Source organism: Lissotriton helveticus, chromosome 9, assembly GCF_964261635.1.
Source record: "Lissotriton helveticus chromosome 9, aLisHel1.1, whole genome shotgun sequence".
NCBI classification, from domain to species: Eukaryota; Metazoa; Chordata; class Amphibia; order Caudata; family Salamandridae; genus Lissotriton; species Lissotriton helveticus.
This window is the reverse complement of record NC_136070.1, coordinates 584,990,211-585,017,125: the sequence shown is the minus strand read 5'-3', so window position 1 is coordinate 585,017,125 and position 26,915 is coordinate 584,990,211. Positions and strand designations below refer to the sequence as shown.

At 46.0% G+C, this 26,915-nt stretch overlaps 1 protein-coding gene across 2 annotated transcripts in view; it reads left to right on the top strand.

The window, feature by feature from the left end:
* VEGFB (vascular endothelial growth factor B) overlaps positions 1-26,915 on the top strand; it is a 319,927-nt gene that overhangs the window by 242,933 nt on the left and 50,079 nt on the right. For both annotated transcript variants that reach the window (XM_078660553.1, XM_078660554.1), the window contains exon 2: positions 12,622-12,655. In XM_078660553.1, coding sequence (XP_078516679.1) covers positions 12,622-12,655 — 34 coding nt within the window. The remainder of the gene's footprint in view (positions 1-12,621; positions 12,656-26,915) is intronic.

Below are 26,915 nucleotides of genomic sequence, written 5' to 3'. Positions count from 1 at the left end.
AAAGACAGTGGTTAAAGGGAGCAGACAGTGGTTAAAGGGAGCAGACAGTGGTTAAAGGGAGCAGACAGTGGTTAAAGGGAGCAGACAGTGGTGAAGGGGAACAGACGCTGGTGAAGGGGAACAGACACTGGTGAAGGGGAACAGACACTGGTGAAGGGGAACAGAGGCTGGTGAAGGGGAACAGATGCTGGTGAAGGGGAACAGACGCTGGTGAAGGGGAACAGACGCTGGTGAAGGGGAACAGACGCTGGTGAAGGGGAACAGACGCTGGTGAAGGGGAACAGTCAGTGCTGCTGAGGGACTGGTACTAGTGTATGGGAACAGGCAGACACCTGTGTGAGGACAGACACTGGTGTTGGGGCAGACATCAGCGGTGAGGGTTGACACTGGTGGCGGGAGACAGAAATGAGTGTAGGTGGCAACAGATGTCTGGGGAGGGACATGCATAGGGACAGACACTGGTATGAGGGACAGATATTGGGGGAGGGATGGACACTAAGCAACAAACGCTGGTGAGGGATGCCGGCTAAATGGCTGTGTACACATTACCCGCTCTATGCAGACAAAATGTCACACACCTGCTGCCGGCCCCAGAGTTGTAGGCTACAAGCTGTGTAAAATACTTTGTAAGTGAATAAAGGTTTTTGAAAATAAAAAAAATAAAAACGCTGGTGTTGGGGAACAGACTGGTGAATGGGGTCCTGTACTGTTTAAGAAAGAGAGAAAGAGATGAGCTGTGGGACAGGTGTGGGAGCAAGTGAGATAAGGGAGATGAGACAGGCGACAGGGCTCCCCGGCATACTGAGGGGGTGGGAGACCGTGAGGAGGCGACAGAGTGAGACATGAAGAGGGGAGGGTGCGTGGGAGAGAGAAGGGAAAGGAGATTGAAGAGAAAAGAGGGAAGGCCAGGAAAGAGTGGAAAGACCGAGGAGGGAGAAAGAGCGAGAGAGACAGACAGAAAAAGAAAGAAAGCGTCAGCCATACGGATTCAACATGACTTAAGGTTTTGTCAGCATCTTGCCCACTGGAAAGCAGCCTCACTTCAGCCTTCTTTAAAACTGCAAAAAGCTAGAAGTGGTTTTCAGAGGCTGGAATGTCGGGGACTCTCTTTTTCAATGGAGTGACACACACTAGATGAAGTCTCACCCCGGGCCCGATCCTGCCCATGTGAGGGCCAGGGTACAACGTGCAGGCTGTCATGAAACATCTACTTTTACTACAAGTTGGCAGTTAAAGTTCGTATAAACTCAACAGGGACACTTGACACCTCGATCTATTCTCTCAAGGCACAGGATCCATTACAATGTGACCTCAAGCCCCCTAACCAGGAAGACAGGCCGCCTGGAAGGCGACTGGTAAGATAGCTAAGTGGGATAATGCATGTACAGCGGATAGCTGTCTGTAACCTTAATGTCAGGTTTTCGAATTCTGGTGGGGCCACGCAGACTTTCATGCATATAAGGTCGATTAAATTACTATGTCCAATACAGCCATCTTAACCAAGTGCCTACATACAATTCGGTTTATATAATGTGCTATGTATTGTAATTACCTTAGAACTAGGCACAAGCACTTCACTCCATTATAGGTTTTTGTTTGCAAGTGGCTTACAGTTTAGGACTACAAGTTCCAGAATTCAATGGAGGTGGACGAGATACTGACACCTGAGACAGCAGACATCAACAATGCTATGTCTATGTATAGGTACACAAATATATGGCTAGCGTGGTAGAGAAAATAATATGAGACTTTTTCCTGAATGAATGTGTTACTGTGGATACTTCCTGCACTGAAGGCCTTGCTCCTCCATGTATGGTTTACTTTCACTGACCCCACTCCGATCCCTTATCTCACGCGCTATCGAGTCCGGTGAGATCCACGCAGCCCGTCCGGAGGGATGAGGCGATCAGGGGATGGAAGGTGAGCTGCAGGCGGCTGGCGAAACAACAGGGGGAGAAGAGACGAGGGGGAGAAGAGGGAGGAGACGGTGGAAGGAGAGGCGCAGGGAGGTAGAGACAGAGGAACAGAGACGAGGACGCCGAAACAGAGATGTAACTAGGCACAAGCACTTCACTCCCTCCCAGGATCCAGAGGCTGCAGTCACAATATATGGACGGCTTTCAAAACAAAATTAATATCCCAAAGACGTGAGGCTGTCTCCAACGAAAAACAAAAGCCGATACTCAGAGCCCAAAAACTGGGAATGCGAACCAAACAGACCTTGATCCAGCAGAAGAGAGAATAATAACAAGAAAAACAGAAGACGGAAAGAATCCACGGACGGAATACACGGAGGCCGCCCCGGAAGTCAGGCACGGTCGCCTGTGACGGGGGCGGGGCCACGTCCAGACCGGAAGAGGAGGCAGGCGGAGTCGATGCGTCTCGCGGCCCGGGGCTCCTGTGAGCGGTGTGGAGACCCGGGGCCGCGCTAGCAGGAGGTTGGGCGCCGCGTGCTGAGAGAAGAGTCCCCGACATTGCCCAGGTAAGTTTCAAAAGGCTGGGGGGGCTTGGTGCACTTGTGTGTGTGTGTGTGTGCGTGTATGCTCGTGTGTGTATGCGACGGCGACGGTGACGGCGGGGGAGGGGGGAGGGGGGGCCTCGGTGCACTTGTGTGTGTGCGCGCGTATGTGTCAGGGGGGGTGTGTCTCTGTATGTATGTATGTATGTGCGTGCGTGCATGAGTGCTTGTGTGTGTATGCGCATGCGTGTGTGGTGCTTGCGCTTCCCAGGAGACAGCGCCTGGCCACAGCGCGCGTTCCCGTTTCAAATCGGCTCCAGGGATGCGCGCGCCCCAAACTGTCTCCTGGGGAGCACACTCCCTAACATAAGATCTCGGCGGAGTCGCGCTTCCGCGCGTCTTTAGCCGAGACCTAAAAATGAACTATATCTATTTTTTTTTTCTCTACTTGTGATCTGGTGTACTTTTGGCAGACAACGCAGACACCATTGGGTCATAGTGCAGGATGTGTGAATTATCTGAAGTATAGGAATTGTACTGGAAGGGGTCACTTCCAGTATAAAAACTATGCTTTAAGGTTTTTCCCACTTTGTATCTGTGCTGCACAATTCAGCACACAGGCAAATTTGGAAAAATGTGGAGAAATGAAAACATTTCTACTCGTTACCACTGCCTTAAAGAGTTGTAAGATTTTGACGCAAATTTTTGTCTATCAATATTTGTAGAGGGGGATTTGCATCAAAACTCATGGGTGGTTGCATGAGAACATCCATCTGTGAGTCTGGCCGCCGTTGCAGATGACCACCTGATTCAGGTGCTCTGCTGTGCTGGGAAGCCCTGAGGAGGTAAGGTACCAGTTCTTGGTGGTCTTTAACCGCCACACTACCCAGGTGACTCCTTAAAATTCCTTATGAGTGTTTGGTTTTACAGGATGTTGTGTTAGGTTTTGTTTCTGCAGTATATTACTCTTGTCTATTGCATAATTTGAATTGAGTCATATGTAGGTGTTTCTAATGGTGGACAATTGAGTTGTGGCTCAGGTGTGCTCGAGTTTCTCTCAGTGCCCATCGGGGGCAATAAAGGTGTTCAGAACCGGAGGTATCAAATACGTGGCTCCTCTGCAAAGTGCACAGGTCACTTATGCCAGTATCAATTGTGATTCTATATAAATATGCGTGTGGAGTGGCACTCTATGCAAATGTTATTGTATAGGTTTAAGCTACGCCCGTATACAGGCGCTGCCCCTTACCAAGAGCCCCCACTTTTTTCATCCCACTTAAAGCCCTGGTCCAGGGCGCATCTTAACCATCCCCTCGACCTGCAATCAGTGAGTTCCTTGGCTAGCCGTATAGCCCCAAATATATTAATGCTTCCCGACATCATCGGGAGTTGCCGACTCTGTATTAAACAAAGAGCAGGTATTCCCCATCGCATCACACCTTCCCAATAGGCATAACATCAAAGCAATGGCAACAAGGTAATCTCCTAAAAGGCTCACTATGAGGATCCTGACTTCTTTTGTAATATATTTACCCGCTTATGTGCATTTTCCACATTACTATGGATTTTTGCTCCTGCTGCATAGTGCATCTTTAACTCCGTAGTTTGCAGATTTTCACACAAAACTGTTTCTAGCTCAAACGAATCAAAAGTTACTTTGAAAAGCGCTGTACTTGGTGCCATGCTGTGGCAGACCCTTGAAAGAGGTGGGTTGGTCACCTGTTGGTTGGTGATTGATGTATTAAGGAGTGAACTGGTAACTAAGAGGTGAAACTTGCCAAGACAATATTACAGTGGCTTAAAATGTGCTCCATTATTTCACAGATGTTGCCTTTTATTGCCACATAATGTAATCACCCCTGATGCATAATTTGGTCCTTTCTTGCCGCATAACCCAAGTGACCCTGCCTGCATAACGTGTATTAAATAAGCCTGGGACACGTTCCACACCAATGTATTGATGCCACCAGCTATCAAAACTGTGATAAAAGTCCCCTCTTATGATATTGTGCATGTACAGGGGTGGTTTGACTAATAACATTGTACTGTGTATTTCGAGATATGTAACTGGAAAACCCAATAAAATATGTTTTTTTTTAAAAAGTCCCCACTTATACAGCTAGTTGTACTACAGGCGTGTACTACTAAGGGGGCAGCTGGAAGGGTAAATGTAGACACGTTCATAGTCTGGGTAAGCGCGCGAGGCAGGTGCAGGGTGCAGTCTGTGTTTCCTCAGAGACAGACCGGTAGACGGGACGTTGTGTTGAACACGGCTGGTGGGTTTAGCAGCAGAGTTGTTCGCCATACATGCCATATTGTCATACCACCTGTCAAATAGCCCGCACACTATGTGACCTAGGGAGGGCCCAAGATGGCGCCCAGAAGGTGGGAACAGGAAGTGTAGACTGCAAAAGTGGCGAAGGAGGGGCCCCGTCTTTGGCTTTGGTAGGGGTCTCAAGTTTGGTGTCTAGGGTCAGCCGTGGATGGGGTTTAAGTGTTCTAAAACGGGAGTTACAAACCGTGGGCCCGATTCACAAAGGTAAAATGAGTCGAAAGTCTAACTTTATGACTTTCGGTATTCACAAAGGGCATTTACGAATAGTAGACCAGGGTGTGATTAGGTGCTGAGGTGTGCAAACCATGTGCTGCATGGGTGTTCTTCAGTCTCTGTGTGAGGAGGTGCTGAGGGGTACAAACCATGCGCTGCACAACGCTCTTCAGTCTCAGAATGTGATGAGGTGCTGAAAGGTGCAAACCATGTGCTGCATGGGTGTTCTTCAATCTCAGGGTGTGATGAGGTGATGAAGGGTGCAAACCATGTGCTGCACAGACGCTCTTCAGTCTCAGGGTGTGATGAGGTGCAAACCATGTGCTGCACAAGCGCTCTTCAGTCTCAGGGTGGGATGAGGAGTGCAAACCATGTGCTGCACGGGTGCTCTTCAGTCTCAGCGTGTGATGAGGTGCTGAAGGGTACAAACCATGTGCTGCACAGATGCTCTTCAGTCTCAGGGTGTGACGAGGTGCAAACCATGTGCTGCACAAGCGCTCTTCAGTCTCAGGGTGGGATTAGTGGTGCAAAAAACCAGGTGCTGCACGGGTGCTCTTCAGTCTCAGGGTGTGATGAGGTTGTTATATTTCATATCGGTAACCATTTTGAGGCTGTCAGTATTTCACCACCCAGAGTAGCACTGACCGCACCACCTCAAGGGAAGAAAGTCCCAGCAACAAGGAATGAAGGGACAAGTCTGAGCATTCTCAGTTGGAATGTGGCAGGTCTCCGATCAAAACTTGATGATATTGAATGGCTAAATTTGGTCCGGGAACATGATATTTTGATGTTTCAAGAAACTTGGGCTACCAAAAACTTATACATTGAGGGTTTTCATTGTTATAGTGTCCTTTCACAAAAACCAAGGAAGGGAAGGCCATCAGAGGGATTGTTCATAGGATTCAAGGTGACATCTGGTGGCACATTTGAAATAATCCCAACGTATAGCCTAGATTTTCAAGCTGCATTGTTTAAAAGGGGTATTCAATTCTATTTATTAAATTTTTACAACAATGATTTTCAGTCAGTCCCTAACAAAAACATTTTAAAGTTATTTGATTTTATGTCTGATCTGGCTAACCAGTCCGCAAAAGGAGATACTTTAGGCATCTTATTAGGTGGGGATTTTAATGCTAAATTTCAAAGCCAAGGTACTGATATGTTAACATCTTCCTGTACACAACCCTCTTATACCAGAGGCCGGGAACTTAAAAGACTTATTAACTCGCATAACCTATCTAATGTTATGGACTTAGTTGTAAGTTCTCATAGGATTAACCACCCGACATACAGAGGAAGGGGGAGTGGCTCGACATTAGACTATGTTTTTGTATGCCCCCTAATTGAAAAACTGGTGACTTTGCTGCGGTGACACCGTCTGATTTTGGGGATCATAACCCGATTAAAGTAATACTAAAAGCAACCAGATGGACTATCGCTTATAGCGACTGTGTAGCGGCAAATTTATCAGTCTCAACAGATAATTTAAGATTATGTTGGAAAGGGGCAGACAATGCAGAAGTCTTTAAGGCACTGGCTATAAACAACATGCCTCTGATCGAGTCCTGCCTTTATCTTGTCTCAACACCGGAACAGATAATCGAGGACTTTGGTAAGATATGTTTGACTGTTAAAAGCCTCATATCCAAACCTCCCAAAAAGTTAGCACCTGTCCCTAGTTGGTTTAATCGAGACTGTTCGAAAGCAAATAGGAATCTTCGCAGGGCCCTAACCACTGTGCCGAGATGCCCTACAACGGTTAGGCAGGCCAGAAACAATTACAAGGTAGTAAACAAAATTAGGAGAAATGAAGTCCTAAAGGAGCGCTGGGACAAGCTGTCCGACGCCACCAATTTAAATAATGCTAACATCTTCTGGGCGGCAGTGAGGGAAGTGCGTTCCATGGGGCAGTCACTGACACCTATCAGTTGCAATATAACTAGTGAGGCCTGGGTGGCACATTTTGCAACTATTTACTGTGCCCCACCTCCATCTGAACCAACCCCCATTTTTGGTAACCCTACACCTATAGACATCGGCATTTCAGAAGTAACTGAAGCAATTAACCAAAGTTTAGGCAATAAAGCCCTAGGCCCGGATGGGCTGCCAATAGACTTAATTAAATGGAATCTGGCGTTTTGGGCCCCCTTACTTCTGAATATTTTTAACAATTTGACCCTGGCAAAGATCCCAGAAACTTGGGCGAGAAGTGTAATAGTTCCAATCTTTAAAAAAGGCGATAGATCACTACCGTGTAACTATCGAACCATCTCCCTAATAGACAACACCCTTAAAATTTTAGGTAGAGTGCTTTATAACAAAATCTTAGATTGAGCAGAGGAAACTCACATCTTGGACCCTTGTCAGCTGGGGTTCAGGAGTAAGGTGGGAACAAGGGAGCAATGCCTTAACTAGAATTTAATTATTAGTAAATATGCTATTGCTAAGAAATCCCCGGTCTATATGGCCTTCATGGACTTGTCCACAGCTTTTGACCTAGTTAATAGGTCTAAGCTGTGGGCAACTCTTCTATCCAAGGGTCTGGACGAAACTTTGGTCAATTTCCTGGCTTATCTGCACAGAGATCTTAAGGCCCAAGTAAGAATGGGGGTGGGAGGCGAGGTCTCAGGGTTTATTGATATTGGCAGGGGGGTCAGACAAGGTTGTGTTCTGGCCCCCCTGCTTTTTATTATATATATCAATGACCTGAACGCCTCCCTGAAATTGGCCTCCCAAGACGTCCCATATATTAACAAAGTACCCATTCCTGCGTTGCTCTACGCCGATGACGCAGTTTTAATAGGGCGCTAATCAAATTCTTTACGCCTCCTTGTCGAAGATTTTAATATTTTTATGAAAAATCTAGACTTACAAGTCAATTAAAAAAATCTTTTTTAATGAGCAGTGGCCCAGGCAAACGGGCTATACGCCTGATTGCAATAGACGGCCATAAGATGACGGCGGTAAAATCCTTTGTATATTTGGGTTTGGCCTTTGCTGCGAACAGCTCCTGGAGTGAGCACTTAGCTCGCGCCAGGAGCACGTTCTCAAAGGCCAATAACTCGATTTTAAGCATCCCTCGCCCTAAGACGATGGGTGCAGTATTAGCTGTCCAAAGGATTTATAAACATCAGTGTACCCCGGTAGCGACCTATGGCGCTGAGATATGGGGGACGGCCAGCTGCTCTGGTATACAGCAGGAGGAGAATAGATTCTGCAGAAAAATACTGAATGTCCCTATTTCAACCTCCCATTACATATCTCATAAAGAGCTCAATATTAATTTTATTTCTGATTTTATCAGGGCTCGCCCAGCACTTATGTGGATTGCTGTATGGAAGAACGAAGCAGCCACCCTAACCCAGTCAATCATTAAGGACTGCTTGTTGTGCTAGGGGCCTAGATATCCTGTGGTTGGGTGGAGTGTTGAGCAGTTTGCGCAGTATAAATATGGAAAGCATTTTTTGGGACCCTTCACTAGCTGCTTTAGTCGCAAAAGAGGATATGCAGAATGCTCTGTACTCCTTATATAAGACCGAGCGCGAGGCAGTAGAGGTCAGTAAAACTACTGTGCGTAACTATATGGCCATTGGACTTTATAGGCACCCACTCTACATCTATTTGTTACTACTGATGACTCGCTGGGAGACAAGTTTATTGTTTTGTTTAAGGGCTGGCACAATTCGTTTTATACTCTCCTTCCCACTTGGTTATTGTTCTAATTTAAACTCAATCCCGTGTCCGTGCGATGGGAGGAGTGAGCAATCTGTAAAGCATTTTATATTCTCCTGCAAATTTTATATCAAATATTTTAAAGTTTTTATGCTCGTATTTTAATAAGAGAAGACCAATTAGTTTAGAGGCAACATTTGATTCCATGTTAATTTTAGATGATGAGGACCTTATTTATCGCACTTGCACTTTCCTAAAAACGGCAATAAGGGCACGCAGATCGATGGTTGAAGACTGAGAGTAATGTAAATAGGTTTGTACTGTGATGATCCCAAATTTTGCACTAAATCACTTATGATCTGTATAATGAATGTATTTAGACTATTTGACCGGTTAAAATTTTAATATGTATGTAATGTATTTTATATTGTGATTTATGGGTACTGTAGTACCCGAATAAAGATTGACTGACTGACTGTTATATTTCATATCGGTACCCTAATATAGGTCCAGGGAACATCATACACTTTCCCTACATCAGCTCCCGTTATTTCATATGAACAAGCCTTATAAGGACATAACTCCAAATAAGGACAGAATGCCTTATACGGACCTTACACCTTATAAGGACTGCAACATTTTATGGACTAAACCTTTCACCTAGTTCCATGCCGAGGGTGGGTTTACCCCAATCAATTGCTAAGACGTCATCCTTAGCACATATGAATAATAGATGAGTACACTCTCCAGGGGCATACTACACCTCTCCCATCGACGCACAAGGTTTAATCCCCAATGTTATCCTCATACTGAACAATGGGTAACACACGTACATGGACTGTATAAATACAGCACCTCTTGCTATCAGAAGGCAGGAGGGAACCGCGACTTCAAGGCCGACACACTGACCAGAGATGCTGCAGCTCCGGTATGCCATCGCTCCCACTGACAGTGGTCTAACGATCCGTTGCGGGGTATCCAGCTCAAGTCCAGGACGAAGTCCCACACTCTCACTATTCAGGTATGGGGTTTTAACTAAAGCCTAGTGGGATTCTTGGCTCTTAGGCTTATGGGCTCTTAGACTTAGGCTCTATAGCACTTACTCACATGCTAGGTACACTTAGGTACATCTAGGCAGGCATCTTAGGAGTACTCACTTTATTTTATAAATGCATTTTATATTCATGTATATGTTCATGACTGTTGGAAAATGGTAGAACAATACTATTCCTTCTTATTCACTGTACTGCTGGTTATACATCTCTGCTACTGTGTTACAGTCGTAACTGCCACTTATTCTACACGAGTAGAACTACTGTACAATAAATTCTTATTGTAAAAATGCTCAACTGTTTCTTCTCTGTATCTTTCTGAGATCAAAAACAAGCAAGCACGAGTGACTGGGTGAAAAAATAATATATTGTTTCCACAAGTCTGAGGTTATTGTGTTCTGAGATTGCCAAATCTAATCTCTCTGATAATAGGAGAGTCTAATGGCACTGCGAGCTAGCTAATGCTAACCATAGGCTAACATATGCGGCGGGGTGTATGGAGTCATTCTGCCACCAGACCCACGGTATATGTTATCAGTAAAAGTCGTAGGTCCTGCATGACAGGGTACTTTTGGGACTACACTACAAGGTGCTGAGGGGTGAAAACCTTGTGCTGAATGGGTGCTCTTCATTCTCACAGTGTGATGAGGTGCAAACCATGTGCTGCACGGGTCTTCTTCAGTCTCAGGGTGTGATGAGGTGCTGATGGGTGCAAACCATGTGCTAAACAGGTGCTCTTCAGTCTCAGGGTGTGATGAGGTGCTGATAGGTGCAAACCATGTGCTGCATGGGTGCTTTTCAGTCTCTGGGTGTGATGAGGTACTGATGGGTGCAAACCATGTGCTGCACAGGCGCTCTTCAGTCTCAGGGTGTAGTGATGGGCTGAGAGGTACAAACCATGCGCAGCGCTGCACAGGTGCTCTTCAGTCTCAGGGTGTGAGGCAGTCCTGGCTCTAGAATTTTTTCTTTGGGTTGGCCGTAAAGAAGCATGGGTGGACCATGAAGATGAGTGGGTGCTGGCCAAAAAACAACAAACTATTTAATCGATCTGATATTTTAGGCATTGGCATCTGTCTGCACTTGACATTTTTGACACAGTAATCAGCACCCAAAGAGCATCATAATTTGCTTTCTTTCTTGTGTTTCCAACTTTTGGGAAAGGAAGGGATGCTACTTGTCAAATTTTTAATATCCAGAACTTTAAGACTGCAGCATGCTCCTGGTCGTCTGCAGTAGCAGAAATGTTTCTGCTGCCTTAACCCCTTGCACGCTGCCGCGATTCTGCGCCTGTGCGGCAGAATCGCGAGTGGGCGGGTTTATGACGGCCCCCAGCCGTCATCAGCACACGAGCGCCGTAGTGCATGACGGATGGGGGCCGTCATCAGCATGCAAGGGGTTAAAGAGCCACTTAACAGCTTTCCATGTTTTAAAAAAACTTTGGCAGCTTTTTACTTTGCAAAGTATTGAAGGTTATGCATTTTCAGGATATCCATGCTGGTCATTTGAGCATCATAGCAGCTAATAAACACTGCTAACTTCACACCTCTCCCCAGGCCTGAAAGTAGCCTGTATAATACTGTTAATCATTAAAATAAACTATAAGGGAGACCAATAATGACGGCATGCCCTGTGAAACAAGAAGGTGAAAACGCTTGTTTTTCAGTTCAGAATGGCCTTGGGTGGGCCAGGGTATTCCTTGGGTGAGCTTGACCCACCCTCTAGAACCGGGCCTGGTGTGATAAGGTGCTGAGGGGTGCAAACCATGTACTGCACCAGCGCTCTTCAGTCTCAGGGTGTGATGAGGTGCTGAGGGGTGCCACCCATGGTGCTGCACGTGTGCTCTTCAGTCTCAGGATGTGATGAGGTGCTGAGGGGTGCAAACCACGTGCTGGGCGGGTGCTCTTCAGTCTCAGGGTGTGATGAGGTGCTTTGGGGTGCAAACCACGTGCTGGGCGGGTGCTCTTCGGCCTCAGGGTGTGATGAGGTGCTGAGGGGTGCAAACCACGTGTTGGACGGGTGCTCTTCAGTCTCAGGGAGTGATGAGGTGCTAAGGGGTGCAAACCACGTGCTGGGCGGGTGCTCTTCAGTCTCAAGGAGTGATGAGGTGCTGAGGGGTGCAAACCATGTGCTGCACAACGCTCTTCAGTCTCAGGGTGTGATGAGGTGCTGAGGGGTGCAAACCATGTGCTGCTCGGGTGCTCTTCAGTCTCCAGGTGTGCTTAGGTGCTGAGGGGTGCAAACCATGTGCTGCACAACGCTCTTCAGTCTCAGGGTGTGATGAGGTGCTGAGGGGTGCAAACCATGTGCTGCTCGGGTGCTCTTCAGTCTCCAGGTGTGCTTAGGTGCTGAGGGGTGCAAACCATGTGCTGCACAAACGCTCTTCAGTCTCAGGGTGTGATGAGGTGCTGAGGGGTGCAAACCATGTGCTGCTCGGGTGCTCTTCAGTCTCAGCGTGTGATGAGGTGCTAAGGGGTGCAAACCATGTGCTGCTCGGGTGCTCTTCAGTCTCCAGGTGTGCTTAGGTGCTGAGTGGTGCAAACCCAGTGCTGCACAAGCGCTCTTTGGCTCAGGGTGTGATGAGGTGCTGAGGGGTGCAAACCATGTGCTGCTCGGGTGCTCTTCAGTCTCCAGGTGTGCTTAGGTGCTGAGGGGTGCAGAGCAGGCTCTGCAATAGTGATTGTGTTCTCCGACCCTGTGTATGAAGGGATGTTCAGGGATGCGTACGAAGCCCATGGGGGTGTAGTCATCAATCCACGCGGGTGCGGGGGGGTGCGCCACATAGCTCTGTGTGTGAGGCGCTGCTCGGGAGTGTGGCGCGTGCGCTGCGCAGGTGCGGCCACTATTCGGGCTCCTGTATTCATCTAACAGTTCTCTTTTCCTTCTTCTTTCAGCCGCCGTGGGAGGAGACGCACAGAGCGGGAGAAGGTATGGCGCCTGGGTCATTGCACCTACACTATAGAGATGTGGATTTGGGGGAAGCAGAGCTGGGTGAACGGTAGAGAGGAGTCTTTTCATCAGCCTCTGTTGTATGGAGTGGTGCGCGTCTGTTAGTTTCCTTTTACGGTGGATCTTTGGCAAACTGGGAATAAAATACATTAGGTTATGTTGCAACATCAAAAACGATACCACAGACTTTAGCAACTGAAAAATAAAAATTTGCAAAATTGGAAGTTAAGAAAGCAGCAGAGATGAGTAATTACGGGACAGGGCGCATCCGACACCTACAACGAGCCTGGGTTGTCTTTTCATGAGTACCGGAGCCTAGTCCGGCGGTGAGTCTCCAGGGCAAGCCCCCGGCGTCCCTCTCTGCCTCTCCCCCATGCTCGCGGGCCTCATACGCGCCTGGAATGCTCGGGGTTTATCAGGGTTCACATCGGCCTTATCTCTCTGAACCTGGAGTCACTGACTTCCCCGCGCCCGCGTCCCTGCTGCTCCTGGGCGGCACCTGCCGGGGCGGCGGGGATGTTTGTTCGAGGAAGGGTGCGGGGGAAGGAGGGGTGCTGGGCGTCAGCTTGGTGCCAGGACTCGCGCCTTCATCTGACACGATTTCACTCATGCGCGGCAGGGTCGGATTGGGGTGAAAAATTGCCCCCCCCCCCCCCCCCCAAAAAAAGTGGCACACAATTGTAGTTCGCAAAAATTCTTGCCGAAAAAGGTGATTTCATCTTGTCCGTTTCGAGTCAGTTTTGTTTTTCAATTGCAAAGTTATGTCAAACTTTTCTGTTTCAGGTATTTTATCTCTCATTTTCTTGCACAGTATTTGAATGAAACTCCTAACCTCAGTCCGAGAAAACTGGCCAGCAGGCACCTGAGGTTTGTGTGTCTGGACTTTGTGACCTGCTGTGGGGGACAACAGCCTCCTCCCCACACCGACGACTTGTTAATTGCACTGCTCAAAAGACACCTCTAAGGCTCGCTGACACCTCCCGGGACCAGGATGGAAGGAGGTGCACCACTGATGCCATCCTCCAAACACCCTATTGTCTCATTTTAATTTCTAAACTTTATTCGATCCATTATATACAGATCTTAAAAGTAAATAACAATACATTGGTCCAAATATGTGGCCTGCTCTGACTACCTCTCACCTGAAGCTGCAGCTCTATGGGGAAAATCAGCCCAGGAATATGAAGTTGCCGGATCCACAGACTAAAAAAAACTGCCCACAAGCTGGACTCTGCCACAGACCCCTCGGGCACCGGCCGATTGCCCGCCCTGCCAATTCAACCCTGATGCGCAGGGGGAAATTTACCTGTAACTGTTGTTCTCCAGCATTCACATGCATACAAGGATGCTCGCCCACATTAGGAGTGTGATGCCAGCCAGCTTGAAATAAACCTCCCTCCAGGCCATTACAGACACTGCACAGTGCTGACGTTTACGTGATAGGCCGGTGCATTCTGGGTGTGATAGTCTTGTTAGAGTGCCATTAAACTAACCCCCCTGAAATCAATAACTTGTAGATAAAAAGGTCTGGGCTGGAGACAGTATCCAAAATAACCTGGAGTGAGGTGGTCTCCCCACGTCCACTTATGTTTTTTGTTACCTCTACCTGATATTCTTACCCCGTCATAAAAAAAAATAGTCCTGTCTCCCTGGTGTCATCTTTGACGTAGAAACAATATGGGTATGACGCTCCTTTTGAGTGGGAGGAGACGTTTGTGAGTGTATCCAGCTTACTTGGTTGAAAACCCACTGCTGCGTAGAGGCCAGACCAAGACTCCTGCCCCTCTGCGGCTCAGCTAGCATTTTACTGTATTGCACTGAAACATATTCACCACTCAATTTACTTTCATATTTCCAATATACTAATTCACCACGAATCCTTATGGGTTCCGGAGTAGAGTGCTAATCACCGAAAAAGCGCTTTGATGCCTCGTTAGGGGTAGTAAGTGCTATATAAATGCAATTACAATACAATACAATACAACTGGAGCATGTATATAGTGCTTACTTCCCCTGTGTGGGACACTGAAGTGCCTACCCACATGGATTGCAAGCTACTGAATGTAGGACATATGGTTAGAGGGGTCTTTTTTTTGTTTGGAGCCTATGTAGGAAGTGCTTTCATGTTGTATGTGATGTCCACAGAGGTGTGGGTAGGCGGGTTGTGGGACGCAGTGCATGGTGGTGTGACGAGTGAGGGTATGCTATGGGCCTATGCACCCAAAAGATGGTGGGATCAGAAAAGGCCCAATAAGCCATCGGACAACATGCTCCAAACAGAGATGCTGTCAAATGAGTCGTAGGATAACAAAAAGGACAAGAATGAGAATTGGTGACACAGGTAATCAGGTGAACCATTTTATTCTTACATATTTGGGAGTACAAAGACATTTATTCTTCTCCTGTGGTAAAATCTATTGTCACAACTTGTACTTTTTGGTGGAGCATCAGCCAAAATGTTTCACCCCCTTTGGCATGTTTGACTGTGCTTTCTCAAGGCCGAAAATGACCATGACACCCACATTGCTCCATCTGTAATGTAATAACAAGCAGAAATAAGAAACATTAAATAAACAATATAAAACAGTCTGTATTTCTCATGTAGAGATGGGCCAAGGCTTTGATATCTGTCAAAGCTGAAGATTTCCCTGCAGAGGTGATGAGATGGTGAAGTCGTGTCTAAATATCAGATAGCATTAATACCAACAGGAGAGAAAGGGCATGAGTCGGCACTCCTATACCCCAGTCAAATTTGTAAACAACAACAGAGGAGTGACTAAGTGGAAAATTAATTAAACCAAACGGTGCTCAAACTGAGTTATATCGTGGTGTCCTTTTTATAACTCCATACTGTACATATGGATGCGTGCATAGAACATCATACACACACCCACAAGAACATGTCTGAAATGTTTTCTTTCTATCTCCCTGTGAGTACCCAAAAAACCCCTCTAAGGAGGACACCTCCCAAGGGAAATAATAACCCAAGTATATTGCAGGAGGGAAGGGAAAAAAAGAATCCTTTCTTTTTATGAAGGACCCTCACTCACCACTAGTTGGTGACATGCTTCATCATTGGGTCCCCGCTGGGGTGACCAAATGTCCCCCCAGCGTGCTACAACGCCTGATTACAGATAGAACAAAAATTATCAGATGCACAGATAAGGGCATAGTAGGTGAACAGCCAAACGGGTTTAGGCAAGGAAGATTTCCCAGCATCAAAGAAACGTCCTAATACAAATGTGGTTTCCCTGCTACACATCTACGAAATGACTCTGGTTAGAGGTTTTGGTCACACCGGAGGCTATGGCCCTAAATGTGACTTGGGAGCTAATTAATTTGGGTGCAAATTGGGCACCCAATCATTTCTGTCAGCACCATTTTCTCCTTGGTCTAAATCTTGCAGGTAAATTCTGCAAAAGTTTACATTCGCGCATCTCAAAACAGGGCAACATACACACAATTAGCACATTATCCCCATTCTGAGATATGAAACTTGAAATGCTGCCCTAATTGTGCACCCATTAATTACTACACACCCTTGGCATTGCAGATTCCTGATGCACAGTTACCACATCAGATTTGCGTCGAAGTAGTAATGGGGGCCTAAGTGTAAATTCTGTGCCATTTTCACAACAGGGTGAGGTTTTTCTTGGAGTTTAGTATTCCGTTCTAAGGTTTGCTATGCCTTGGCACTCAGAATATGTTTTAGCTCTTCACCCCCCGCTGGAGCTTGCTCACAGCAAGCAATACCACTTAAATAGGGTGCCAGTCCTTAAAGGTTTCCCACACCGCACAGGGCAGGGCATTGCTTAAAAGGGTCCCTCCAGTGAGCCCAAAAGCTTCATACTGAAAGCATATTTATATGTTGACCGTCTCAGTGGTGTTCTCCTGGATCTTCGGAATTTATTACATTTTTGGAGAATTTTATTGAGTGTGTAAATGACCTACGGTAAAAGGGCGCTTATAGGGATAGTGCTAACTATTTGAAAACAAGCATTGGTAAAGCCGAATGGTTTAGCTTTTTTTTTTAAAGGGAAGGTACACAGAGACACGCAAAATCAAAGACATTTAAGGCATGGGCAAAGCGTGCTGTTGCCCAGGGCCCCAGCCTTTATAGACCCCCTAGTCTAGAGAGAAGTTTGAAGTGAGTGTCTGGACAAGCTTGATAGGATTTTCCTTTTCCATGGAGAAAATTCCAATGCAAGGTTTGCAGAATAAAAGTTTTTTAATGTTATCAGTGTTTGTAACTCGTTTTCAAAGATCAGAGTAAATTTGTAAGAGAAGAGTGACAGCCAACACGTGTATCGCCTCCTTTACACGGCCATCCGGCCTGGGGCTTCCTCAGGGCTGTATATTTGGACAGTACAATACGAAGAATTTTCAACTGAAATTTACAGATCATACACGAAGACACACATGGAAAAAGAAAAACCTGTCAACCTTGTCCAGACACTCACTTGGAACTACTCTCTAGACTAGGGGGTCTCCCCCTGTCACGGACAAGCACCATCGTCGTTATTTGCTCAATTAATACTGCTAGTAAGGGTTTGGGACCGATTACCCCTTCATCTCCTACAAGGGGCCCCTGATAGAGCCAGCTCTGTTCTGGAGAGTCTTGTCCTGATGACCTTGAAAAATTCTTAAACAGATTGTTTTAAATACTGTTCTCCTTACATTTATTTTTAAAGTGGGTGATGTGTGCGTCTATAACGGACATTTTGCAGAGAAATGTTGTTTGTCTCATGCAACAGCCATAAAAAAAATATTTTAGATAAAAACGACCTCACATATGAGAAATGGGAGGGTGTCACAGATTATTTGCAGTAATATTAGTGAGCTTCCGCTGTGTTACAATATTAAAAACCCATTTCACTATCTGTTAGTATTAAATGTAAACATATTTAGAATTTGGACGAGTGCACTGTCACTGACCTGGCCAAAGAGTATATAAAGAGTTCAAATTGAAACATAAATTCAAAGCTGTTCCGAGCAGGGGCCCCCAAAATAAGTTTGGATAGAGGGCCCCCAAAATCCTTAAGATGCCGCTGCGCAAAATGCATGCACAGAGTCACACAAACTTATACAGGCAGAGCAACGCTCCTTCAGTTATCCTTGTACACACACACACCAGCACAGGTACAGAAAACCAGGCACACAGAAAACAAATGAGAGGAAGACAGTGGAGAGGAATGGCCGCTTTATGGTCCCTAAATACAAGCTAGCACGAATTGGAGGGAAATCCTTCTCTTATCTGGGACCATCGTATTGGAACTCTCTCCAAATCTCACTTAGAAATGAAACAAACTACTCCAGTTTCCGAAAGTTGCTAAAAACCTGGTTGTTTGACAAATAAGATGCCCTAGTCTCCACCCTGTCAAGGCCTTTCTGCGCCGGGAAACCCTCTTCGGGTAGCTGTTGCGCAATACAAATTCTAATAATATATAAGGAATCCGACAGCACTCACCCCAGAGGACACTTCTCACAACATTTATCACTAATAAAACTCAAGTGCTTTCTGGTAGTTTCAGTTCACAAAATCACTTCTCATTCTTTTTGGCGTCATTGTGAAAATCTTTTACAACCGTTGATATCCTGAGGCATCACTTTTACTTTTTATTTCATTTGTTTGCTCTCATTGTTAATATCTTTTGAAGTCATCGCTTCTACCTTGAGAAATCTCATGACACCAGCCTTTCACAGTCTTTCTTGCTCATCATAAGAGCTTATCTCTTTACCTTTGTCAATGTGCCGTCTCTCCAGCTATTTCCTCAATGCAGGCAGCACAATATAATGCAAAACAAAATGTACCTAAAGCTGTTTAAAAAAGAACCTCACTCAATACTTATCAGGTGTTGGTCTCTAATGTGGCGTAGTGTATCCTGCTGGTTGTAGTTAAGAGTTTTAGTTTTTAGTTCTTTGCAGTCAATGTTAATATCTTTTACAAAACAGAATATTTAAAAAAATATAAAATTTTAAATAAATATGCTCAAAATATCTTAAAGATTTCAGGATAAAGAGATATATAGTATCCTAGCTCCAATCCAACATTATACACACTAAAAACTAAACAAATAATTTAAGATACATTACTCTAATTAAAAGCCTATAGAATTGTGGAAGATTGATAGATATCAGGTTAAAAGGTTCTATTCTAATGAACTAATATTGTAAAACTGCATTCACTGGGAGAGCATGGGCCATGCTTACTATTCTAAGTACATTCTAACAAACATTGTGAAAAGTGAATATATTCGGAGCAGATTTAACACCTTCGCCGCGGCGGCTATTCCGCCGCAGGGCTAAGGGGGCAGGGGGGCCGTGCGGCGCTCACACGCTGGTGACGGAACCTCTCCGTCACCAGCCTCGGGTGAGCTGTGCTGATGACGGAGCGGTTCCGTCATGGCCCCGCCCGCCTAATAGAACGCGCCGCGCAGGCGTGAAATCAGCGCCGCGCGTCGGGCGGTTCCGTCATCAGCGTCTAAGAGGTTAATAGTCTTAAGTCTAGTCGACAGACATTGAGGTATGACCCTACTTTGGGCAAGCCAGATCTACTATTCTAACTCCACTATAACAAACTCTGGGGAAAATGCAAACATGGTGGGGGACAGAGGGTTTAAAAGACAAGTAAACACATTAAAAACAATAAAAAAGGTATTCAATTAAAATTAATTCATACAAATGTTTAAGAAACTACCCACTATAATCCCAGTAAACCCCACAAGCTAAAACTAAAATGTACTTAGAAACTAAAACATATATTAAACATGTAAACAAATAACAAATTAAAAAAAATTAAACGAATCAATTCAAGTTCATTAATATATATACATTATAAAAAGGCACTACCCATTTAGTCCCTCAATAAAACCAACAATCTGGAAACGATACACATTGATATAATATTTGTTAAAAAATATTTTTAAAACTTACACAATAACATAACTTATGAAATAAAATATAATTCAATACAACAAAGCAACACGATACAAATGACATAATAGTAAACTGTATATTAAAATTCGATATTTTTAAAAAAACAAGTAAAAGGTTATTATGAGGAGACTGATTGTTTATGGCAGATGATTGTATTTCAAGTGCACTGAGCTACCTGCACTTGAAGGGAAGGCATCTTACCATTCATCCCCCTGGAACATCTGTACACTCGGTGTTTGCGTATGTGTGTAGCCATCTTGACAACCAGCATGCTGCTGACCTTTCAGGGCAGAGGGGTTATACATATGGTCTTCTGTCAGCCAGTGTCTGTTTGGCCCAGTACCTGAGTTTCTACCCCTGCCCCACACACTTGTTGTTTAAGGCATCACCTTTCAAAAATCAGACCTTGACAAAGAAAGTTGGGGAGCAGTCCACTTTTCTTGGCTGGTTGGTGCCACCCCCTCCTCTTGCTCTACCAAGGCCATGGAAGATGCGCTCCTCCATGATTGGAAGAGTTTTAGAATTTTGAAGCAAGCAGGTGCTCTGGGTGGCCATGACTTTCAAACTGGCCTACCTGGCTGTAGTTATATTTCATCTGGAAATCAGAAGGCAACTCTGCTTCAGAATAGAAACCAGCATCTAGAGTAGCAGGCTCCGACCAGGAGGATAAAGAGCAAGATCCAACTGGCGGAAGCCTGAGTCCAGGTTACCTTAAAGGAGTGTCTGCCCAGGAGCCAAGAAGGCCTCTACACCCTGCCAAGCCATGACTGATCCTGCAAGAACTGGAAGTCTAGGACCTGCGTGGAAAGCATTCCAGAATTCCACGTGTGTTGAGTATATTTATTTATTTTTATTTTATTTATTTTGAAAGTTTTATATAGCGCGGACAAGATCTTTGCAGATATCAGAGCGCTTTACATAGAAGGGGTACATGAGGGAGCATAGTCAGACAGATAAATCAATAGATCAAACAGTACAAATAGGTGGCTGCAGAGCCAATCATGTGAGTAATAAGACAAATAATACAAATAAGCAAAGGGGTCAAACATGTAGTACAGCTCGATGCAGAGTATTAACAGAGTTCGAGATAATAGTTCAAGTGTATTTAGCCATGAGGATAGCTTTTAATTCATTTTTAAAGAGTGTAGTGGAAGAGATAAGCCTGGTTTCGGGAGGGAGTGAGTTCCAGATCCTAGGCGCCATTCCTGAGAAGGAGCGCTTATATATTTTTTCCTTCCGGAATCTTCGAGGTTTCAGCAGAAGATTGTTTGTGCCTCTAGTGTTTCTAGCTCCGCCAGAGATTGTCAGCTTCTGAGCGAGGTAGCCAGGTGAGTTTAGGTGTAACGCCTTGTGTGTCATGCAGGCGATTTTCAGATGTATTCTGGCTTCAAAAGGCAGCCAGTTCAGGGATTTCAAGTCAGGGGTAATATGGGAGTGCTTTTTTGACCCAGTGATGAGTCTCGCTGCAGTGTTTAATTTAATTTAATTGTGGGTTTATATAGCGCTAGGAATCGACTCCCAGAGGAGTATCTCCACGCTTCGACCGCTGGGGAACCCGTCCTGGCTCACCCTGAGAGATGGTCTCAGATAGGTATCTCTAAGGTGCGACCAAGCATCCCCGGCGATCTGGGGGGGCCGTTGTGAAGATGAGGCAAGCTGATGCCCAGAGTTGCCGCATGTGGTCTCTGACTAGAGTAGGCACCGAGGCGAGAATTATCGAGTCCGCTGACCTTGGTCCATGACCCTGCCGCGTCGGGAATCGAACCCTGGTCCCGGGCCGTTCTCTGCTCACGGGTCTGCCGCCTCTAACCAGTGAGCCACACTTCTCCACAGTGTTTAGAGAAGCTCTTAGGGGTGCGGTTGTAGTTAGGGGGAGTCCGCAGAGGGCGGTGCTGCCGTATTCTATTTGAGGGATGACTAGTGCTTGTACTGCGGTTTGGAAGTCTTTGGCTGGGAGGAAGGGTTTAAGTTTCCTCAGAGTGTTGATCTGGAAGTTCGCTCCCTTTGTTGCCTTGCTGATATGTTGCTGCATGTTGAGATTGGTGTCGAGTGTTATGCCTAGAGATTTTGCTGAGTCCACGATAGTGGGTTGGACATTGAGTGCGGTTAGGTGTTTAAGCCAAATTTGAGTGGTGGAGATCTTCGCTGGAGGTGAGATCAGAAGGAACTCCGTTTTCAGGGCATTGAGTTTGAGATGATTATCTGCAAGCCAGGATTGGGTGCCTCTGATCGTTGAGTTCAGGAGCAAGATGTCTTTGGGGGATTGTAATTTGAGATAAAGTTGGGTGTCGTCGGCGTACATGTGAAAGTGTACATTGGATGCTTGTAGCAAGGTGGTGAGAGGTTCCATGACTAGGTTGAACAGAGTTGGGGATAGAGAGGGTTCTTGGGGGACGCCTAGCGTTACAGGTATTGGCGAGGACATCAGGTTGTTGCTCTTGAATTTCTGCGACCTGTTGTGAAGAAAGGAAGTGAACCACTTGAGAACAGTTCCAGATAAACCCATTCTTGTGTTTAGTAGTTCTAGTAAATTCTCATGTTTAACGGTGTCGAATGCTGAAGAGAGATCAAGAAGGATGAGGAGGCAGGTGTCGTTTTGGTCTAGCATTTGAAGTGCGTCATCAATTATGTGAGTCATAGCAGTTTCTGTACTGTGTCCTGCTCGGAAGCCTGACTGGTGAGGGTTGAGGAGATCAAATTGTTCAATGTGTTTAGTCAATTGTAGTTTTGCGCATTTTTCCAGCAGTTTGGCGAGAGTGGGAATATTGGTAATGGGACGGTAATTGTTGAGATCAGAGGGGTCGGCTGTAGGTTTCTTTAGTAGAGGTGTGACTTGTCCAACTTTGAGGGAGTCAGCTATGCTTCCTTGTTGGAGAGAGCTGTTGATAATTTTAGTCCAGAGAGGGAGAAGCAAAGGGGTAAAGTCTTTTACTGCGGTAGCAGGAAGGGGGTCCGTGAGGTGATTGGATGGTTTCAGGGTGCTGAGCAGTTTGCCAATTTCTTCTTCCGAGTATGTGCCAAAGGTTGACCATGTAGCATTGTTTTTTGGTTCAATGGGTGCTAAGCACTGGGGTTTGGAGTAGAGGCTTGCGTCAATGAGGAGATCGCTCTTTATGTTGTCCGTTTTTTGGATAAAGAAAGCAGCGAAGTCTTCACAGGAGGGTGCTTCATGCACAGTGTTGAGTGGTTGGGGTAGATCCTTGGATTATGATCTGATTAGCTCAAACAGTTTTCTCGGGCGGTTTTTTGCTTGGACGAGCTGGAGGCTGAAGAAGATTTTGAGCGTTTTATTTTCCTGAAATAGGCGTTTCTCTTTTTCTTCAGAGCTTTTAGGTGCAGTGCAGAGGGAGCTGATCTCCAGGTGCGCTCTGCCATTCGCATGTCTCGTCTATCCTCATTGAGACTCCCGTCGTACCATGGATTGGAGATTTTAGTAGAGACTCTTTTTAGCTGCATAGGTGCAGCCTCATTAATTATTGAGGTCATAGCGTTGAGATAGTGGTCAGTCAGGGTTTGAACGTCCGTAGCGCCTGTCGGTGGGAGTAGGAGATTGCAACTGTTAGGGGGCAAAGAGCCTGGGTTGAGTTTTTTCATGTCTCTTTTCCAGACTTTGGGCTTGGAGAATTGAGCCGGGTTGACTTTAACTTTTTCATTGATGAAGAATGTGACAATATGATGATCTGACCAGTCACAGGGTTGGATGGACTCGAGTTGGATAGAGTCCTCTTTGGAGATGATCAGGTCGAGGATAGAGCCTTTCTCGTGGGTCGGGCTGTTGCGGGCTATTGCATATTTGGGTGAGGGTAAGGGCATCGAGGAAATTTTTAAGACTATTTACCACCGCGTCATTGCGATCGTTCCAGTGGAGGTTGAAGTCACCAAGGTATATTTGGGTGAGCTGTCGTCTGGAATTGGTTGAGATCGTATCCATGATTTATTGGGAAAAGGTGAGGTTGTCCCTGGGTGGGTGGTAAATGCTGTGAAGAGAGCATATCGGTTTGCCCTCACTAATGATGTCGAGGCAGATGTATTCCCAGGATGTTGGGGATGGTAGGGAGGTGGAATTGACTTTCAGAACAGAGAGGTTGTTCCTGTATATGCATGCGATTCCACCTCCTATTTTGGTACTGGACTGATCTGTATAGCCCAGCTTAGATCAGTCCAGTACCATCCGGGACCTTGAGACAGCCCATCCCTGCCCCTTCATATCCCCAGCGGGGCAAAGGGGTTTTCGTCTTCACTAGAGCCTTAGAGCAGTGTACCACCGTCTGTGGTCTATCATTTTGATTCTGGAGACTTTTGAGTTATCTCAGTAACCCCCATACAATTCCGGAAATATTATGATTTGAATTTGTGATTGGACCCTAACTCCCAGTATTAGTTTTCTACACCCTACTAGTGCCTCTTTGGTACTGTTGAGTGATCCTGGCAATTCAAATCTTGACAGTATCCAGACATTTTCAGTAGACATGCCTGTGACGTTTGGTACCACTGGAGGCAGTACTTTGGGTGCTAGCCCAATGCAATAACTAGTAGTTCTCCTCTGCTGATGATTGATTGCGAGACCAGTTTTGATGTCAGCTAGTCTCCCCTGAACTCTCCCTTTGTGGAGTTCGCCTAACAAAACGTTTTGTATCCAGTTAATTAGAGACAGGTATTTTGTAGAATAGCACAAAAAACACATGGGTTTGGATAATGAATGCGACCACTGCTCTTTATTTTTGTTGGAGGGCTTTTGATAACTTAAAACTTGAATCATTTTACTCAGTTTTCAGCCACTTGCACTAAAAAAAAGTTGGTTTGACTTACACAAAAATGCTTAGCAAATATGGCAGACGGCAGACATACATAGCATAGTCAACTTATATATTTTATAGCATTGTGTCTGGTGCCCCTCAACCGCCATTTACTGATTTAGTAAACACACCCTGCAGAAAGCCTGAGAACACAAAAAACTGCAGAGAACACCCAAACTCTTCCCCAGACCATAATATTAGCCCAGGACTCTTTGTTATTGCATTGTAGCTCTTACCTAAGTATGTGCAATGTTTGTATTAGAGGTCGTATTTCATTCCCAGTAGTTCTGATACTATTTTGTTTTCAGTGTTGTTATTAATTGTACCTCTAACCCAATCATATTTTTCAAAATGGTCCTCACTGGGTATTGAGCTAAAGTTAGCATGCATTTACGGGCTTCAGATAGCTGCCAAGTTCCAAACCCTCTAGCACCTTACTCGGTCAACTACCCCTTGGAGAGTCAAGCATACAAAGGGAGTCACCTGTTTTTCCAGCTGGAGTGCATTAGTACATGAGGAGATGACATACCAGTGGTGAATGGTAGTAGCTACCATGGATAGTGCTCAACAACCATTGATTGCTCCAGGACCCGGAAAGAGGCCCCACACAACGGTGTAACACAGGCACCTGCAGCCCGAGGACATGGGGGACCTTCACTCCTTCAGGGGTCTCCCATCCTTTAAGTGTGGGCCCATCCATCCCAAGGCCAATAAATATCTGTGAGGTATGGGTAACACGGGGGGCCTTCACATTTTGCAGGGGGCCCCATCATTTTGCATTACACCACTGGTGCCACAAAGTACATGTGCAGGCACTGTGGAACGAAGACATGGCAATATCATATCCTGGCCTTTTTTCATTTCTCCCTGAAGTTTCCTCTTATATTTGTATGTCACATCTGGGTAACTGCTAATCCAAGGGGCCACATGTGCATCAGCTCCTCTCCTCCTGGCGTAGCCTATCGCTGGCGCTGGCAAGGAAGACTGAAATAGGGTAACACACCCTTCCTCTCAAGCACACAACTTTACTGTAAGGTTGTGATGGCAATATATACAGATCGACTTTATTGTATGAAAGGCCCACAACCCAACCCCGATGATTTGAGAACCTGAAACGTGTGTGTGCCATATAAATCAGCATGGCATGCCTTTAACACAGTGAATGGATGCTTGCCCCCAGAAACAACACGATCAACCTCTCCCACTCTCCTCTTCCGGTTATTTGCTTTCTAAAGAATTCATCAAGTTTCCCCCCAGGCAACTCTATGGTTTAGGAGACTGCAACTCCTCCAAGGCTCTACCTACTGGGAGCAGAACAAGCCACAGCATACCCCCACCCAGGCCATCTGCACTGGCTCAATCCAGAATTCATGAATGGGGCGCCGCAGGGAAGGGGAAACCCTTTAAAAGGGCCACAAGCATGACTAGCTGGCAGTAAAGGCTATGCAAATCGTATTTGTCGTTAGCGGCAATGGGCAGCGAGATCGACTTCCCCAAACTGGGAACAGAATGTAGAGTCCCACTCCATCAGTCGGAAGAGTTATATGAATCTGTGGTGCGTGTTGTACTGCTGCGTACCGGTGCCATTGAGGCCACAACCAAGTGTGTAGCTCCGGCGAACGTCCAGCTGCTTGGAGCGGTTGCCCATGAGAAAGTCCCAGGACTGGAAGAGGTGTTCCAGAGTGCCCAGATGCCCTTCATACAACACCTCTCCAGGACAATGGAGAACAGCAACACCAATGATCAAAGTGCAGGTGATATGACCTCCAGTACGGGTGCCTTTAAATGCCTGTCAGGCTCGCTGCTTTGCACCTCACCTCGCCACCCCTACCTCATCTGCGACTGTGTGCCACTGTGTATCATTCCTGGTGCAAGCTCTTTTGTCAGGCTTAGCCTTAGACCGGAGTGCTAAGTGAGTATCTAAGCCGAGTACCGGCTGGAGCGTCGCCCCACTGAGCTGGTCAAAAAGGATCAAATAAAATGATAACTCATTGTTATTATCTTTTTATTTCCGTCTTTGCTCAGCTTGGGCTGGTGGGTCTGTTCTGCTCGCAGGGCAGGGGAGAAGTATTTTGTCCACTCCATGTGCGCAAGACGCATGGGTCGGCCGTCGCAGGCCAGCCAAACCATCATGCGCACTTTGCATGTTCTGCACCCAGGCTGCATTTCAGCTTGGGTGCAGAACACGCTCAGCCTTAGGCTTAGGGGTAGCCTGGGTGCTTCCTGTTTCCTGCCCTGGAAGCAGGCGAAGAGGACCGAGAGGTGGCGGCAGCAGCACACAGGTAAGTGTTTAATTTTTTTCCTTCTCATTCTCTTCTCTCTTAAGCATCACCTCATCCATCCGACATGCCAACACCCCCTTTTGATGACTTCAACCTTCCAGACCTGTACTGGTGAACAAGCACTAGAGTACAGCATAAACCTCAATAATAAATACTTCTGCAGCGCTATCTATGGTGCGGAACTGTTCTAGCACAACATTGGCTCAATGTTTCTTTGAGAGGCAT